Source organism: Bos taurus, chromosome 23 (assembly GCF_002263795.3).
Source record: "Bos taurus isolate L1 Dominette 01449 registration number 42190680 breed Hereford chromosome 23, ARS-UCD2.0, whole genome shotgun sequence".
In the NCBI taxonomy this organism is placed as follows: Eukaryota; Metazoa; Chordata; class Mammalia; order Artiodactyla; family Bovidae; genus Bos; species Bos taurus.
The window spans coordinates 13,195,391-13,213,905 of record NC_037350.1 but is presented as its reverse complement, the minus strand read 5'-3'; the positions used below and the strand labels follow the sequence as shown (position 1 = coordinate 13,213,905).

Genomic DNA, 18,515 nt, shown 5'->3' with positions numbered 1-18,515 from the left:
GGGGAGTCGGCCTGCTGGGACCCAGGGAGCTCTGGCAGATGACTGTGCCCTTGCCCAGGCTCAGGAGGGGGCGCAGAGCAGCTGGTGGAGCCAATGACACCTGCCTCGTGCAGCCTCCATCCCTCAGACAGGCCGGCTAGCGTCGTGGCCAGGCCAGTGGGATCGGGGCCTCGACCTCCGCCGCCAGGGCCTGATCCTTGACAGGAACCGAGCTCTTGTGCTGGAATGTGAAATAGAGCTTTTTAAAGGGGGTAGGAATGGGGTTGCCAGACAGTGTCCTCTACATGATGCTGTGATGAGAACGGCCCTTTGCCTCCTGGTCTTCTTTTCAAAAACCCATAATGCCCATTGAATCATGAGGAAAAGGTCAGACAAATCCCAGTTGAGGGGCATTCAACAAAATGCCTGCCCAAGGGCATCAAAGGCAAGAAAATTCTGAGAAACCATCACAGACAAGAGGAGCCCGAGGAGATATGATGGTCAAATGGAGTGTGCTGTCCTGGATGGGACTGGATAAGAAAAATTCAGAAAATCCAAATAACAAGAGGACTATAGTTAATAAAAGTGTATCAGCATTGCAACAAACGTGCCTCGCTTGAATGTGAGATTATATAAGGGAAACGGGAAGTGGGGTACGTGGGAACTCTCTGTACTAGCTTTGCAACTTCTCTTTAAATCTAAACCTACACGGGCCTTCCCTGGTGGTCCAGTGGTTAAGACACCAGGCTTCTATACGTCAGGGGAATGGGTTCAAGACCCCATGTTTAGGGAACTAAGATACCACATGCTGAGTGGTGTGGCCAAAAAATTTTCAAATTTTTAAAAAATTTAAACCTGTTCTTAAAACAAAGCAGCCAACCAATGAGCCATCCACCACCTCGCTGACATTTTCCCTGGACTTCTTCACACCCCCTAAGCTGGTCCTCAGGGCCAGCACTTCGGCTTGTATTCCAGCTTTAAGAAACATGGGCCGATGTGAGTTCTTAGGCCCCAGGCTAATAGCCGGCAGGGTGTGTTCTCCTTGGCTACCCTGGTGTTTTAAAAGGCAGTTTAGATCCCACAATAGAAAAAAAAATTGAGAAGTTTGACCTTATAAATATGAAAAAATGCTGCTGTATGAAAGACACTGTTAAGAGAATGAAAAGATAAATTACAGACTGGGAGAAAATGTTTGAAATATATATATGTGTATGCTGCTGCTGCTGCTAAGTCACTTCAGTCATGTCCGACTCTGTGCGACCCCATAGACGGCAGCCCACCAGGCTCCCCCGTCCCTGGGATTCTCCAGGCAAGAACACTGGAGTGGGTTGCCATTTCCTTCTCCAATGCATGAAAGTGAAAAGTGAAAGGGAAGTCGCTCAGTCGTGTCTGACTCTTAGCGACCCCATGGACTGCAGCCTACCAGGCTCCTCCGTCCATGGGATTTTCCAGGCAAGAGTGCTGGAGTGGGGTGCCCTTGCCTTCTCTGATATATGTGTATATATATATATATATATATATATATAAATGTCAGCAAAAGATCTGAACAGCCACTCACCAAAGAAGATATACAGATGGCAAATAAGTGTATGACAGGATGCATCACAGATCATTGCCAATTACAATTAAAGCAAGAACCAGATATCACTGCACACCTATGGGAATGGCTAGAATAAAATGTATGAAACAGATACCACCAAATGCTGGTGAGGATGTGGAGAAACGGCAACATCACTCATCGCTGTGATGCTCTGAATTCTGAGATTAACAAGAGGTGTGGCCAAAAACAAAACAAAAAAAAGCAATGGAAAGAGCTGCAGTTTCAGCCCTACTCCAGGCTCCATGTAGAGCAGCACTTTGTCCTTCCCGCTCCCCCCGCCTCCTCTCTCCTGCTCACTGCTTCCCTCCCTTCTTCCCCTTCCTTCCCTCCCTTTCTCGCTTTCCCTAACCTCCCCCATCCTACATTCTTTTTCTCCCTTTTCTCGTCTTCCTCCCAATGCTTCTCCCCCTCCTCCCTCTCCACCCAGGCAACTCTCTGTTGCTTGTCCGTGTGTCCACCCACTGCCAGCTCCTCTAAGAGAGTGCCCACCCTGGACTGGGTCTAAGACCCGGCCACTGGGCAGACCTCTTAGGATCTCCTTGGGAAACACTGTTAGAACCCTCCCCCATCATCTGCCTTGTCTGAGAAGAATGGCCCATCTGGCCTTGGCCTTCCAGGATATTCCTTGGGTATCCCAAGTTTAGGGCTTCCCAGGTAGCACAAGTGGTAAAGAACCCAGCTGCCAGTGCAGGAGAGGTAAGAGACAGAGGTTCGATCCCTGGGTGGGGAAGATCCCGTGAAGGACGGCATGGCAACCCACTCCAGTATTCTTGCCTGGAGAATCCCATAGACAGAGGAGCCTGGCAGAGTACAGTCCATGGGGTCGCAAGGAGTCAGACACTACTGAAGCGACTGAGTGTGCACACACCCATCCCAAATTAAAGTGATCCCTGGGTGTGCTTACCATAGATCCTAAACCTTGAGGTTCAGAACCTTGGATCTCGAAGGTGCCCATCAGCTCACCATGGGTTACCTGCAAGGAGTCCCCTCAGTTTAAACTTTCACCCAGGGTGCTCTCCTGAGCTACCGGCCCTCGGGCAAGCCAGCATTCCCCTTTGGGATGCCCTTGTCTCATCCGTAAGCTGCGCCCGGGTCCCTCTGTCACTATCCTTCCACAAACAGACGAGTGTCCCAGCTTTCAGTGTTGAAAGCTGCCACAGCGGGAGAGCGGGAGTCCAGCTGCTGGTCTCCCCTGAGCCCCAGAGAGGCTGCTCCTCCCAATGGACCCTCCGCAGCCCAGGGGCTGGTCCTCTGCTTCTTAGGCTCTGAGAGAAGCCTGACTTCATCCCTTCCCCAGGGACGTTTAGGGCCTGTGGGCCAATCACACTAAACTCACAGCACTCTGATGGGCAACCCAGGAGGCCTAATCATTATTAATAATACTAATTAATCCTTATGAAGAAAGAGATAATCAGTTCTGATGGCTGGCATGCTGTCTCTCCAAGAAGGCACGTCTGCGTGAGAAATGAATTCACTGTCGAAGGCTAGAGGGTCAGGAGAGAGGACAAAGGTCACTGCGGTATGACCCTGAGGGTTCAGAGGCTGTGGCATCCTGGAAGGCTCCCAAAGCCTCAGGACTGGAGGAGTCCTTCCCCTCCACCCACCCCCATGTCCCCCACCCTATAGCCCCCCACCCCTGTCCTAGAGCTACGGCCTCCATACTGCATCATCCTCCTGCATGAGCTGCTGGAGGTAACAGGCTGGGCGGTTGGGCCCCCACAGAGGGTACTAGATGCTCCCTCTGCCCTGGTGTGGTCATGCCCTCTGCCCTGCCAGCTCCAGCTCCGCTCTCTTCCGCCCGCTCCCAACTCTCAGCAGCTGGCACCTGTGAGCATTCTCCAGCATCTCATCCTGGAAACCGTTGAGTTCCTGAGCCATTTGCATGCCAATGGCTGGATCTTGCAAGACTTGCTACAGTCTCCAAACTGACCTCAGACTGGTGTCATTGCAGCACCTGCAGGATGGAAAGCCCTTTCTCCCTCCCGTGTTGAGGCTGTACCCCAGACACTGTTCAAAAGGAGCTCTGGAAGCCAGCCTCTGTTCTCCAAAGAAAGGCGTGCAGAGCCTGCCACCTTGCGGCCACCTCTGGTCCTGCAGCAGCCCTGGCCAAACAGCACAGATGCCCCGCTCTCTCAGAGTCAATGCAGAGTCTCTGAGATGCTGGGGGTGAAAAAAAATCCTAGGCTCTGTTTCCTTTCCTGTTTGTAGGACCCACAGTCCTGAGCCAGTAGAAGTAGGCCCAGGGTAAGAGACCCTGCCGCTGGCTGAGACGGGAGAAGGCAGAAGGCTGGAGCTGGGGAGGAAGCGGTGCTCACAGCTGGAACAGCAGCTTGTCGGGCCCATGGAGAGCCTGGGACTGATGACATGGGCTGGGCAAAGCCAGAGGCCCTGTCTCTAACCCTACTGCCATTCGTCCTGCGAGTCCCCACTGGGAAAAGGAGGGCTCTGGCCAGGTGACTCTGCAGGCCTCCTTCTGCTCTGACTCTGGTCTAGGCAGGACATCATAAAGCAAGGGAGGGGATCTCTCACGTCACTGCCATTCTGGACGGCTTATCTCTTCACCTCCTTGGGGTGCTGCTGGTTTCCACTGTCTCCCAACTGGGGTCCAAGGCAAGGAGCCCGCATCCATTAAACGTGCAAAGCTGCGTCTGCAGAGCTGCTAGCTCTGACTCCTAACTCAGGGAGCACAGAGCCGGTCAACCAGGGCCACCCAGGGTCATCCACGCAGCCAGGAACAAGCTGTGTGTCTCATGTGTGTCCTTAGAATGCCGGAGTTGAGTCTGGTTAATAAAGCAAGTGGTTGGGACTCCACCTGCCAAGCAGAAGACACTGGTTCGATCCCTGGTCTGGGAAGATCCCATGTGCTGCGGGGCAACTAAGCCCATGTGCCGCAACTACTGAGCCCGTAGTCTAGAGCCCAGGAACCATGACTACTGACCGAGCCCTCCTGCCTAGAGCTGAGTGCTCCATAGCAAAGAAGCCACTGCGATGAGAAGCCTGCGTACCACAACTGGAGAGGAGCCCCCGCTCACCCCAACTGGAGAAAGCCCACACACAGCAACGAAGGCCCAGCACAGCCAAAAGTAAAAATAAAGCTCAAGTTCTGAAGCTTCACGGAGTTGTGATTAAATCCAGATACTGCCACTTACGAGCTGGGGAACTTTTAGAATCTCTTTAACCTTCCTAAGCCTCAGCTTTTCTCAACTATATAATGGGGATGAGGAGGCTATCGAGAGGATTAAGTGGGGTGATGTTTGCCGAGCGCCCTCCCAGGACCTGTGTGAGGCCAGTGTCTGTAAGTGACAGCTGTGATCACTGTTGTCTTTGTTCGGCTTCCACAGCAGGTGCATGCAATGCTCTGACAATGAGAATTAACGTGTAAACATCTATTATAGACTGAATGTTCGTGCCCCCGCCAAATTCATATCGAACGCTAATCCCCAGTGAGATGGTATTAAGAGATGGGGCCTTTGGAGGTAATTTGGTCATGAGGGTGAGGCCCTCAAAAACGGGATTATTCCTTGTAAGGGGAGTCCAGGGACTTCCTGCTGGTCCGGTGCTTAGGACTTGGCCTTCCAACACAGGCTGCGTGGGTTCGACCCCTCGTCAGGGAGCTAGGATCCCAAATGCCTTGCGGCCCAGAAACCCAAAAATAAAGCAGAAACACTATTGTAACCAATAAAGACTTTTAAATTGGTCCACATCCAAAAAAAGAAAAATCTTAAAAAGAAAAACGTTCAGAGAACTAGCTCTCTCTCTTTCTACCCCGAGAGAGCACAAGAAGAAGTCAGCAGTCTGAAACCCAGATGAAGGCCCTCACCAGAACACAACCATGCCAGCACCTGACCTCGGATGCGCAGCCCCAAAGCCAAGAGAAATGATGAATTTCCATTGTTTACGAGCCATTCGGTCTATGGTCCTTTGCTATAGCAGCCCAAACTGACTCTGTCAGAAATTAGTACAAGACGTAGGGTGTTACCATAACAAATACCTAGAAATGTAGCAGCAGCTTTGGAAGCGAGTCATGAGTAGAAGCTTGGAAGAGTTTGGAAGCTCATGCTGTAAGACACTAAGATCATCATGAATGGACTTTTAAAAGCAGTTCCGGCGAGGGCTCAGAAAGGAAACAGGAGGGACTTTGCTGGTGGTCCAGTGGTTAAGAATCTGCCTTCCAATGCAGGGGATGTGGGTTCGATCTCTGGTCTGGGAACTAAGATTCCCCATGCTGCGGGGCAACTAAGCCCGAGCACCCAAATGAAGATGGAGTGCAGCCAAGGGGAGAAAAAAAAAAAATAGGAAGGAAGAAAGGAAGACAAGAAAGAGGAGAGCTGAGGAGAACATGTCCATCTTCTGAAAGAATAAAAAAATAACCATGTAGAGAATGTTAGAAATATGGAGGTAAAGACCATTCTGGTGAGGTCTCAGAAACGAGGAGCATGCTACTGGACACTGAAGAAAAGGTGATCTTGTTCTAAAGTGGCAAAGAACTTGACTGAACTACACTCATGTTCTGGCCCTTTGCAGAAGGAGTAATTTGCAAGTGACAAAACCAGATGTTTAGCTGAGGAGATTTCTAAGCAAAGAGTTGCAGGAGAGGCCCCGGCCCTTCCTGACTGCTGAGATCAACATTCAAGAAGAGATTTCGATTTGAGAATTATTAAGCAAAAAGGAACTCGAATGTAGAGATTTGGAAAATTCTCAGTCTATTCATATTGCAAAAACCGAGGAAATGTTTCAGAAGAGAACGCTGGGAGACTAGTGTGGGTGTGGATCGCAGGCTTCATCAGCCTTCCTAGAGGGAAAACTGTGAGACTGAACTGAAGGGGAGGAGATGAGAGGAAGAAAGGAAGGCTGGTGGACCTCTCAGATCTCACAGGATGGGACTATAGAGCTAATCCGATGTGAATGGGCAGTAGCCTTTAGGTCAAGGCAAGAATGACCACAGAGGCAATTCACTGATCACCACAACTGCCTCATCTGTTTCAAAAGTGGGTGTGGGGGTGCATAGCCTTGCTTTCAACAAGCCAGACAGCCTCTGCCCAAAGATGTGGAGGTGGGGCCGCTCAGCAGAACCATGAGGGACCTCCACCCATGGGTCCAGAAGACAGGACCTTCACCCCTAGTGGGTCTGGGGGGTAGAGCATCAAGCCAAAGAGGGTCCAGACCTTTCAAACCTTAAGATCCCATGAAGTTTGCATTGTAGGCTTCGGGTTTGCTTGGGACCTTCACTCCCTTCCTCTCTCCTATTTCTCCCTTTTGGAATGGAAAAGGTGAAATGGGTGGAAATGTCTGTCTTCTGCTTTGTCCCATCATTGCATTTTGGAAGCACATACCTTGTCAGGTCTCACAGGTTCACAGCCAACAAGGGATTTTTGCCTTAGGATGGATCCTTCTTTGAGTCTCACCCACATCTGATTGAGATGATACCTCAGTGGATGAGGTTTAGCGTTGATGCTGGGGGCTGGTGGAGTGAAAAGAATGTATTTTACATGAGAAGGACATAAATTGGGGGGAGTGGGGTCAGGGGCAGAATGTTATAAACTGTATGTGTCCTCCAAAAACTCGTAAGTTGACATCTGACCTCCAAAGTGATAGTATTTGGAGATGAGTCTTTAGGTCATGAAAGCGGGGCCCTCATAAAGAGGATTTGTGCCCTGATAAAAAGAGGCCAGAGAGCTCACTCTCTCTACCATGTGAGGACACAAGAATTTGGCAGCCTTGACCTGACCTTGCAGATCCCTTGACCTCAGAACTCCAGCTCCAGAACAGTGAGAAATAAATTCCTGTAGTTGAAGCCATCCCATTCATGGCATTCTGTTATAGCAGCTTGAACGGACTGATCATCATCCATAACAGAGGAGTCTTGGCATCTGTCATAGTCAGGTTGGGCCACCATAAGAGAAACTATAGACTAGGCAGCTTAGACAACAGGAATTTGTTTACTTCTCACAGTTCTGAAGGCTGGGAAGTCCCAGGCGAAGGTCCAGAGGGATCAGCTCCTGTTGAGAACCTCCTTCTGCTTTGCAGATGGCTGTCTCCTCTGAGTCCTCACACAGCAGAGGGACAGCTCTGATTTCTTTCTCTTCCTCTTCTTATAAGGCCACCAGTCCTATGCTGGGGACTCCACACTCATGATCTCATCCAAACAAGTTACCTTACAAGGCCCCCACCTCCAGATACCATCACGCTGGGGAATCGATTCCCACATATGAGTTTTCAGGAGGCACAAACTCTCAATCAATCCATACAGCTCCTAACTATAAACTCTAGATTTCTCCTCTGCAAACCTCCTTCCACACATTTGTCTCCTGTTGATCTGTCTTTATAGTGATGTGTACGCCAGGAAGATCCTGCCCTCACCTGGCCCCCTCCTGCACAGCCAGGAGCAGAGCAGCCCTGGTGCCCCCATGGAGAACAGGTCTGTGGTCTTCTTCCCCCTCTGACTCCTGCAACAGCACTGCCATGGGTGCAGCGGGCTGAAACCGCCAGTCGGCTTCTCTCAGCCCCAGCAGCCCCTCAGTGCAGTGGCTTCACAGACGGAGCCCAGGGCAGGCCTCCACCTTGGCACCCCAGGAATTCCCTGGAATCTCTCACAGATGCCAACTCCCAGAGCTGAGGAAGTGTCCCCAGAGTCACTGGGGCCCCGTGCAGGCAGAGCTGCTTCACATGCGTGCGTGCATGCTAAGTCGCTTCAGTCATGTCTGACTCTTTGCGACCCCATGGACTGTAGCCCGCCAGGCTCCTCCGTCCATGGAATTCTCCACGCAAGAATACTGGTGTGGGTTGCCATGCCCTCCTCCGAGGGATCTTGCCAACCCAGGGATCAAACCCACATCTCTATGTCTCCTGCACTGGCGGACGGGTTCTTTACCACTAGCGCCACCTGGGGAGCCTGAGTTGCTTCACATGCATCTGTGCTAAGTCGCTTCAGTCGTGTCCGACTCTTAGTGACCCCATGGACTGTAGCCTGCCCGGCTCCTCTGTCCATAGGGTTCTCCAGGCAAGAATAACAGAGTGGATTGCCATGCCCTCCTCTGGGGGATCTTCAAGGGCTTGAACCTACGTCTCTTATGTCTCCTGCCCTGGCAGGTGGCTTCTTTAGCAGTAGCACCACCCAGGAAGCCCATGTGTCCTTGTAAATTGATGTACCTGGGGCCACTAAAGGAACAGGAGCCAGGCCAGGGGCAGTTCCATGTAGCCCACCAGCCCCACGCACAGTCCCCAGGTGGGAAGGGGTGGAGTGGATAGGCCTGGCCTCAGGCTGAGCAAAGCCAATGCGGCCCCTACCCCCAGTGCGTGTCTCCAGTGCCCTCTGACTAGACTACCCGTGAGCCCTGCTTCACCCGGCAGGCCCTGCTCTTCTCCACAGGCTGCCCAGGGGTGAATTCCACCCACCACCACCCCCCACTCCACCCCTACACCCCCACTCTGGACGGAAGGCACAACTGCAGAGCTGCCCCCGCCTCCCTGCCCCAGCCCTGCTCTAGCTCTTCTCGCTGAGCTGCAGTCAGAATGCCAAATATTGCATGACGTGATAAGCAACCCTCTGTTACATATAATCCTCCCCACCTTCTAAGGGAGTGGATACTGTCCATGCCCTGTGGAGTGACGGGTGTGAGGACGGATGCTTGCCAGAGCCAGGAGAGCACCTCGTTTGAATTTCTCAAGGAGGATTTTACGTCTAGGGGTTGCATGGAAAATGAGAAGGGAGAGGATCCTTGCATCTCTCCCTTTTTAAAGGGGAAAAGAAATCTCACTTCTTCCAAATCTCATTGGCCACAATCTAGTCACCTGACCACACATAGCTGCAAAGAAGGCTGGGAAATGTAGTATTCTGAATGTGGCAACTTGCTGGGCTAAATAGTGTATGGTTCTGTTTTTAAGGAGAGAAGGGGAAAGAGTTACCTCTGTCTCAGGAGCAACTAGCTAAGGGCTAGCTAAGCAGCTCCTCCAGGGCCGAGATCATTGTCAGGCCCAAGGCAGGGAGGCCAGGGGGCAACTGGAACAACAGGGAGCTGAGGAAGCAGGAAGCTTCTGCAGGTTCCCAAAGCCTCGGGCAGGGCCTTGCACTCACCTCCTGTGGGGGTGGGGGTGGGGGTGCAGTGGGGTCATGTCCTAGAGGATACAACACCTAAGCCAGGGGCTGAGGAAGGCAGGCCCACCCTAGAATGGGCTTGGTTTGTGTCAGTTAGAGGTTGGGCAGAGAGGTGGGGGTGAGAGGATGGAGGAGGTGATGAAAGCTCGTGCAGCCGTGTGAAGGTCTGGGGACGGAGCAGCCCAGAAGGAGGAGACGGCAAAGCGAAGGGCCAGAGGCCGGGAGGAGCCTGGTCTATCAGAGAAACAGGGTGGCTGGAGTGCAGTGAGCAGCATAGATCACACAGGAAGGGGTCCAAATTTCATCCCAAGGCTGATGAGAAGCCACGCAGGGTTTGAGCCAAAAGACCAGGCGCCACGTGCCTCGCGTGGGTGCAGGCGGCTTGCTGCACAGGCTGCAGAGAAGCGGGGGTGAGAGCAGATCCAGCCATGAGCAAGGAAAAGTGCCCTGGAAAGGTGAATCCCAGGGCCAAAGGTCAAGCATGGTAAAGTGTGGTGTGTCATTGTCCCCAGCATCCCAGAGAGGCCAGTGTCGTCCGTCCCTCTCACAGGGGACAGCCAGACGGACTCCGACATCCTGGCCTTCATCAAGGCCAGACATAACATCCTGCAGAGGACAGGTAAGAGCCCCTTCCCCGGCAGCTCCTCCAGGGCCCAGGTCATGGTCAGGCCCTAGGTTGGTGGCGGTGGGGGAGCGCGGTGTGGAGAAAGCTGGAACAACAGGGAGCTGAGGAAATAGGAAGCTTCCGCAGGTTCCCAAAGCCTCGGGCAGGGCCTCGGGTCACCTCCTGCATTGCCACCACTGCCTCCTCCTGGAGACAGCCCCAGAAGGCAGCCTCGGACACACCGAGACGGGCCAAGGGGGTGGCCGGCCCAGGGGCCCCTGCCTGCGCCTCTTGGCAAAGAGTCCCTCCATCCCCAGTCTTTAGGATGATGTCTGGTCGCCTGTCCCCAGAGCCAACTCCCCTCCGTCTGCCCGCTCCAAACAGGAAGGGCTGACTGATGGCTTGGAGCTCGTTCAACATCCAGGTCGAAATCTTACTCTTCTGTTGGAGCCTGGTTCTTGCCAGCAAGTTGTAGGTGTGAACACCACTTGAAGGCCCAGGCCCGAGGACATGGGAACAGTCAGAGAAGAAATATGCAGTGTGTCAGGAGCTGGAAGAGAAAGAGAAGGCCCAGCCTGGCCTCCGTCACTGGCCTCCCCCGCTTCCTCATGGCCCCTGCCCTCCTGCGTGGACAGAACTTCTTCCCTCTCCCTGGAGACCTGTGGGACCAGCCTCCATCCAGGGCCCCTGACCCCAGCCCTCCTTTTAGTCTTAGCCTCATCTCAGTAATCCAAAGGCTACTCGTCTGGCTTAGCGTCGCTTTCACATGGCCACAAGGCACCAGACGGGTTAGGGTTAGGGTTAGGGTTAGAAAAATTTGGATTCAGATTGAGTACTCTCCAAGCCACGCCCCCCCTCCCCCACCCCCCCACTCATCCCCCAAATACTCTAATGATACGTATCAGACACAGAGCAATACCAGACAGCCAGTCGGTAAATGAGCACTGTGTTTATTAGACATCTTCTGTATGCCGGGCACTGTACCAGTGCTGGGGCCATATCAGTGAACAAGACTGAAGCCCTTGACAGGCTGGAAGGAAGGAGAGAGACTGTGAACACATCCCAGAGACATAAGATCATCCTCGGTGCCAACGAGAGCTCTGAAGTAGCTGGAATACGTGATGCATAGAGATCCCCAGAGAGATGCTTTTATCTGGGAGGGGGGAAGGGGGAGACTCAAAACTGAGGCCTGAGAGTGAGGATGATGCAGCCTCGTGGCTCTGGGGGCCAGGGTTCCACTCACTCTGGGAGGAGCAGCAGGGGGCCGGCCCAGAGGGGAAGGACTCAGCATGGTCACAGGGTGGGACAGAGGCTAGCACGGCTGGGGTGGGGGACCAAGCCAGGGAGGAGAGCAGGATCCCACAGGCCTCCTGGGCTTGGCTTCCACTCCAGGAGCGAGTGGTGGGAACTCAGGGAAGAATTGAAACCATAGCGTGATGTCGTCTGACCAGTGGTTTGGAAAGCTCACTCCGGCCACAGAGTGTCGTGCAGGCCACGGAGGACCAGGAGCCAGTGGTTCTCAGGGAAGTACCTTCCTGGGAAGGTCTGGATGGCTTGGACTTACTGCCGCCTGCACGGGACACGTGGGGGTCACGAAGATTTGTTTATACACTGAAAGGAACAGCCCAGGAAGGGGGGGAAAAATGGAAGGGGTTTTATGATGTGGGAAAGAGGACCAAAATGCAAGAGAAAATTCTTTGAGGAAGTTGACGGAATAATGTCCAGGATGTAAGTGGAGGGAGCATTGTTCTTGGAGCTAGGAGACACCCCCACCCCCCAGAACAAATTCATAAAACTCAACCATCATTTGTCCCATCCAAAAGTCTACAAATAAGCAATATTTTAAAGTTCCATTTACTCAGCTTTTGTTTCACACATTAGCGATGTGACCCTCCAGCCCGCTCCAAAGAGAAAAGGCAGACATCCAAGGTCTATGGCAGGAGGGCATCTTCCCGCTGACACCAGGCCTGGCTGATGCAGGAAACTGGGTCAAAGACTGGGGCACTCTTGGGTTTGTTTTGTTTTAACTATTTATTTTTATGTATTTATTTTATTTGGCTGCAGCAGGTCTTCGTTGCAGCACGCGGGATGGTCCATTTCCACTGTGGCACGCGGAATCTTAGTTGCTTACATGCACGATCTTAGTTCCCTGACCAGGGATCGAACCCGGGCCCCCTGCATTGGGAGCAGCATGGAGTCTCAGCCACTGAGCCACCAGGGAAGTCCAGCTGGGGCGCTTTCATTATGATGTTTAGAGCAGGTTACCAGTTATGTTTTCTTCATGAACATTATTCCATGTGGTGCCCTCAACATGCTGTAAGGCGCACAGAACCACGAGTGTGATTCCCCCCTTTTGACAGGAGAGGAAGCTGAGGTACGCCCCCCACCACCCACCACCCCCGACTGCAATGGCAGAGCCAGGAGAACCCAGGCCTCCCGCGCTCCGCTGGGCCGAGCCGTCTGGAAAGCCAGCTTGCTGAGGGTGTTTTCCCTCAGCCTCCACCCTCCCTGCAGCTGGGGAGCTTGGTTCTCCAAACAAACGGCAGCCTGGAAGTAATTCATCAAAACAAACACAAGTTCGAGGGTTCAGTTTTTATTCCCCAAGGGGAGGAAAATAATCCCAGGTTCTTAGTGACCGCGGGGCCCCAGGGAAGCTGAAGACAGGGTGACAAAGGGCCCCCCTCTGGCGAGGTCGGGGCTGCAGAGCAGCAGGTGCAGTCTCCCCCCGCCCCCGACACACGGCAGATGGCCCGGGTCCACCACGCTGCGCTGTCTACACAGCCTACTTATCAGGCCTCCCTGTGGGCAAACACATGGGCTGGGCCCAGGCACCTTGCCCTCCCCTCCGCAGCCAAAGCAAACACTGCCTGTCCCTGCCCTGGGCCCCTCTGCTCTTAATTCAGTGGCGCTGTCTGGCGGTGCTCCTTCACAAGTGCTCATTATGGGAGATTTGTGACCGTCAGCCAAGGACCAAGAGCCCAGAAAGGGTGATTTAGCCAGCTCTTAGGCTTCACCAAGGGCCAGGATGAATCTGTTTGATTTAGGATTCCTGGGGAAGCTGTGGAGCGTTCCAATCCCTGCCAGGGGCACACGTGGACAGGTATATCTTCCCCGGAAGGGGCATTAGTCATCCATGGTGTCAAAGCTGCTGTTTCTAGCTGCCAACAGTGGCTTCGAGAGCGGAGAAAATGAGATTAACCCCTTTCTAGAATCTTCCTTAATCCCTGAGTTTGGAAGAATGTCTGTCTGGAACCTTGATGTTTGCTGTGACCCCCCATGACCACAATGCCCTCTTCTCCAGCCAGGAGGAGAACCCCCAAAGCCCCCCAGTCCCCCTAGCCCCAGCACTTCCGCTCTGAGAAGCCCCTGGCTCTCTCCTTCCATCAGGAGCCCTCCCAGGGAAACAGAAACAGCACAGATCTGGGAAGGAAGAGACCGGAACATAAGGGCTGTCCATCTCGGCCTTGGGTGACCCTGGGCCGCTCACCTCCTCCAGCCTCCCTGTCACCCCTGTCAGGTCCGGATTCCACCTTTGCCCCGGTGGGCAGCTCTCCTGAGACAAGGTCCACAAAGTTCCCTCGTAACCTGCTGAGCGCCAGGGAGCCATCAGCGGGGAAACTGGCCTGTGTGTTGAGACCTGATCTAACGCGGTGAGGTGTGGTGGTGGTTTCAATGGTGTAGCGGTGCCCTCCACCCTGGGAATCCACAGTCACCAGCCTCGACTGGTAGCTCCATTACTTAAATGAGGTTCATAGAGAATGGACGGGAACCGGGACATTTGTTGTGAATGGAGGTCGATCTGTGTGAGAGGCTATGTCTTTGAACATCGTGCACTCTGAGCCCAGCACTGGGCCCTTTCTTCTCAGCCCCACCCTCACCCCCAGTCCTCACCGCAGGCAAGTGTCTGGGGCGGGGAAGCAGGGACAGCCCTAGTGGGGAGCTGGCTCCGGCTCTGTGCTCCTTACCAGGAATCCTGGCCCAGGACGCTTCTCAGTGGTGCAGAAGAAGCCTCAGACCCATGACTTGGTCCACAGCCACATGCCTCGTGGTCCCCAGTACCTGCCCTCGCCAACTCTCGGGACAGAGAGATGAAAGCAGCGGGTTTGGGCCTGGCCATTCAGATTCTGATGTAATCCATCCTGAGAGTGGCCTGGGTATGAGGATTCCTAAGGGTGCCCTAGGGAGAAGGCAATGGCACCCCACTCCAGTACTCTTGCCTGGAAAATCCCATGGACAGAGGAGCCTGGTGGGCTGCAGTCCATGGGGTCACTAGGAGTCGGACACGACTGAGCGACTTCCCTTTCACTTTTCACTTTCATGCATTGGAGAAGGAAATGGCAACCCACTCCAGTGTTCTTGCCTGGAGAATCCCAGGGACGGGGGAGCCTGGTGGGCTGCCATCTACGGGGTCGCACAGAGTCCGACACGACTGAAGTGACTTAGCAGTAGCAGTAAGGGTGCCCTTTCCAACCTGCACCAGAGCTGGGGGAACCTTGGGTCCGGAGTGACTAGAACACATCACCTTCCCACGCTCTGGTGTGTCTGACTTTCTTCCTGGTCTAGGAGTCAAATTATGACAGCCAGGAATGTCTTAAAAATAAGGACTGGGCTTCCCTGGTGGCTCAGTGGTGAAGAATCTGCCTGCCAATGCAGGAGATGTGGGTTCCGTCCCTGATCCAGGATTATCCCACATGCCACAGAGCTGCTAAGCCCAAGCACCATAACTATGAGCCTGTGCTCTAGAGCCCAGGAGCAGCAACTACTGCACCCATGAACCCTAGAGCCTGTGCTCTGCAACAAGAGAAGCCCCCGCAGGAGAAGCCCACGCACTGCAACTAGAGAGGAGCCCCCACAGAGAAGTCCGAGAAGCAATGACGACCCAGTGCAGCCAAAAATTAAATAATTTTTGCTTAAATAAATAAGGACATCTCAGGACTTCCCTGGTGGTCCAGTGGCTAAGAATCCACCTGCCGGTGCAGGGACACAGGTTCTATTCCTGGTCCAGGAAGATCCCACATGCTGTGGAGCAACTAAGCCCACGGGGCCGCAACTGCTGAAGCCCACGCCCCCAGAGCCCGTGCTCCACAACAAGAGAAGCCGCCATAATGAGAAGCCCACACACCACAAATACAGAGTAGCCCCCGCTCAGCACAACTAGAGAAAGCCCGCACAGAGCAGTGAAGACCCAGTGCAGCCAAAAATAAAAGTTTTTAAATTAAAAAAAATAATAATAAGGACCATCTCCATTGAGTTAGACAGTGAAGTCCACGGAACTAGATCTGGCACACAGAACTAAATTTGGGGATCAAGGGTTCACAGCCTTGAATTGTTTTCAACATCTTCCTCCCTGTTACTTCCCACATCCTCTGCATCGCAGAGAATCACCGACTCCCCCTCCGGAAGAGCGAGCTGGCCACGCCCACACCCCCTACTGCCAGGTATCCACGTCCACACCTGGATGCTGCAGCCGCCTCATCTCTCTGTCTGATGCAGTTTTTTAAAAAATACCGTGTTCTTTACCCAAGGATCTTCAAAAATTCTTATTATGGTAGCCAAACTTTAAGCAAATTAACTGCACATCCCCCATATTAGTTCTCATACTTTTCTGGGTCCAGTGAGTCTGAGTGGGGCCCAAGAGTCTACATCTCTTAACAAGCTCCTGAAGATGCCCGTCCCACAGGTCAGTGGGCCCCGCTTTGCAAAGCAAGGAGCCACACTAGTTATTTGGCTTTTTCCAGGTACCTGGTCTACTCCAGCAATTTGGAAGTGAGAAAAGTGAGGCCCAGAGAACAAGCATGTTTTACCCAAAGTCACACCATGGGTTGGGGACCATCCTGGCTAGAACCCAGGGGTCATGCTTCTTAGGCCAGAGAACCCTTTCTCCATGCCCCGCTATGGGAAGCTTCTAGATGGGGCCACATGGTCAGGAGGAAACGTCATGGAGTATAATGAATACCTGGGGCAAAAAGCAAGGAGTGAATCTGCAAGAATGAAACAGGTGTGTCAGCGAAAACCACAGAGCAGGAAAGTGAGTGTGGGTCCTGGCTCAGGGTGATGAGACTTTTGCGAAGAGCAAAGCAGGCAGGCATTTCCTACAGTGTTTGGGGAGTAGACACAGCCCCCTGGGAGTAAGGCCCTGAGCGGCGCGCCACCTGACACCCACGGGGGGTGATCCGAGAGGTCCGTGACCCAAGCAGAGCCTAACCGAGACCACCCGTCTCCTTTCAGGTTTCCAGTAAGCACCCCAGTGCATTGTGGCAGCAAGAACGGACTCCAAAGGGCTCAGCTCCAGCAGCGATCTGTGGACTGCTGGAAGCAACTGGTGACCTGGATCCCAGTCGGGAGGCTGTGTTTCTTTAAGGATGGAGCCCTGGATGCTGCCAGTGGGGCTGGGGCCAGGCTTACGGTGCTGTCCTTGCTGTGGGTGCTGGAGCCGTGGGCAGCCAGGCAGCGCCGGGTTCTAGGGGTGGAACGAGCGCTTTAGCTCACCCTTGCTGTGGTCTTACACACAGACGACTACAAGCCTTTGAGGTCATGAAACAGTACCATCCTAGCGCAGTGGCAGGGAATCTCATACTGGTAGAAGGAGGCAGAAATGATAATGGGCTATCTTTCGCTATGGGGTTGGCCAAAAAGTTCATATGGGTTTTTCTGCAACATCATACAGGAAAATTCCAAATGAACTTCTCGGCCAACCCAATATTTTCCCGCCACTCCCCTGCCCCAGCCCCTGGGTGAGACGCCCAGGAATGGCTGGGGCAGCCTCACAGCAGGTCAGACCATAGGCGAGGCAGTGGAGAGCAGCAGGGCATCTGGACGGCCAGCCCTGCCCTCTCAGGCCAGGCCCCGCACCATCGCTCTCGTGGTCCAGATGACCCACGGGCGACACCTGAATCAGCTGCATCTCCAGGGAGCCACCCCTACGGCAGCACCCGGAGGGCAGTGGGTGGCTCCCGGGAGCTCTGCTGAGAATCGCAAGGAGCAGTGTGGGCGCCTTGGGCCTCACCTTCACCCCATGCCTCGGGGCTCGGCAGGGTTTGGGCCAATTCTCCCCGCTCCCATGGGGGAACGTGTCTCAGGGAGCCCTCTCAGCACTCCAGGCTCAGGTCCAGTGGAGGGCCACCCCTTAGAGGCCCTTGTGGGGACTGCCACCCGCCTCAGGACGCTGGCAGTAGATCCAAGCCAGCTGCGGTGGGGTGGACGGGGGGAAAGGGAGGGACCCTGGAAATTCAGCTAACCGAATAAAAGCACTTGTCCACCGCCCTGTCACCTCTGGCCCATGAGTCGCCCTGGGGAGGGAGCAGAGAGAGAGTACGGCATAGTCAGTTTCCACACCCACCCACCACCCACCCCCCTCCCCGGACCCTTTCAGGTCTGGGTAACAGGATGATGTAAGAGAAGCTAGGTGATTACATTTCAAAGCTAGACAGAGCTCCTCTGACCCACACCCTTGTTTATAACATTAGAAAACTGAAGTGAGGGGAGCTTCCCTGGTGGCTCAGTGGTAAAGAATCCACCTGCCAATGCAGGAGACACAGGTTCCATCCATCCCTGGTCCAGGAAGACCCCACATGCCGAGGAGCCGCTAAGCCCGTGAGCCACAGCTCTTGAGCCTCTGCTCTAGAGCCCAGAGCCGCAGCTACTGAAGCCCCTGTGCCCCGCGACAAGAGGAGCCACCGCAGTGAGAAGCCCCAGCACCGCAACTAGAGAGCAGCCCCGGCTCCCTGCAACTAGAGAAGTCCGTGTAGCAACAAAGAGCCAGCACAGCGAAAAATAAATGAATAAAATTATTTTTAAAAAAGAAAGAAAAATGAAGTGAACAGGAGGTCCTGGTTGTTAATTATACAGCCAGTTAGTGGCAGAGGTCCCCTCCTCAGGCAGCTTTCCCTGATCACGCCCACTAGAGGGACACCCCCACCCTGGTCACCCTCTATCACGTCACTCTGTTATCTTTTCATCACTACCTGACAGATTTCAGATCTCTATTTGCTTTTCTTTTTTCCCCTTTATTGGCCATGGTGCACGTCTTGTGGGATCTCAGTTCCCCAACAAGGATTTGAACCCAGGTCCTCGGCATTGAGAGCAAGCCGTCCACTGGCCTGCCAGAGAATCCCCTGCTTGCTTCTTCTCTAATGGCCTTCAGAGCCCACCACCGCCAAGCCTAAAAGCCCCACAACAAGGGATTGTTTGTCCTGCCCGTCACTGTGTCCCCAGCAATATGTCCTTAGTTCACGAGT

General features: G+C 53.7%; 1 protein-coding gene across 6 annotated transcripts in view; it reads left to right on the top strand.

The window, feature by feature from the left end:
- KIF6 (kinesin family member 6) overlaps positions 1–18,098 on the top strand; it is a 421,799-nt gene extending 403,701 nt beyond the window's left edge. For 2 of the 6 annotated variants that reach the window (XM_024983810.2, XM_024983809.2), the window contains exons 20-22: positions 7,908–7,997; positions 10,187–10,293; positions 16,507–18,098. In XM_024983810.2, the coding sequence (XP_024839578.1) occupies positions 7,908–7,997; positions 10,187–10,293; positions 16,507–16,517 (208 nt within the window). In that variant the 3' untranslated portion in view covers positions 16,518–18,098. Of the gene's footprint in view, positions 1–7,907; positions 7,998–10,186; positions 10,294–12,342 lie in introns of all 6 variants that reach the window. The other 4 variants (XM_024983806.2, XM_024983805.2, XM_024983807.2 and 1 more) reach the window with 3 other exon arrangements.
- Positions 18,099–18,515: the final 417 nt, after the last annotated feature.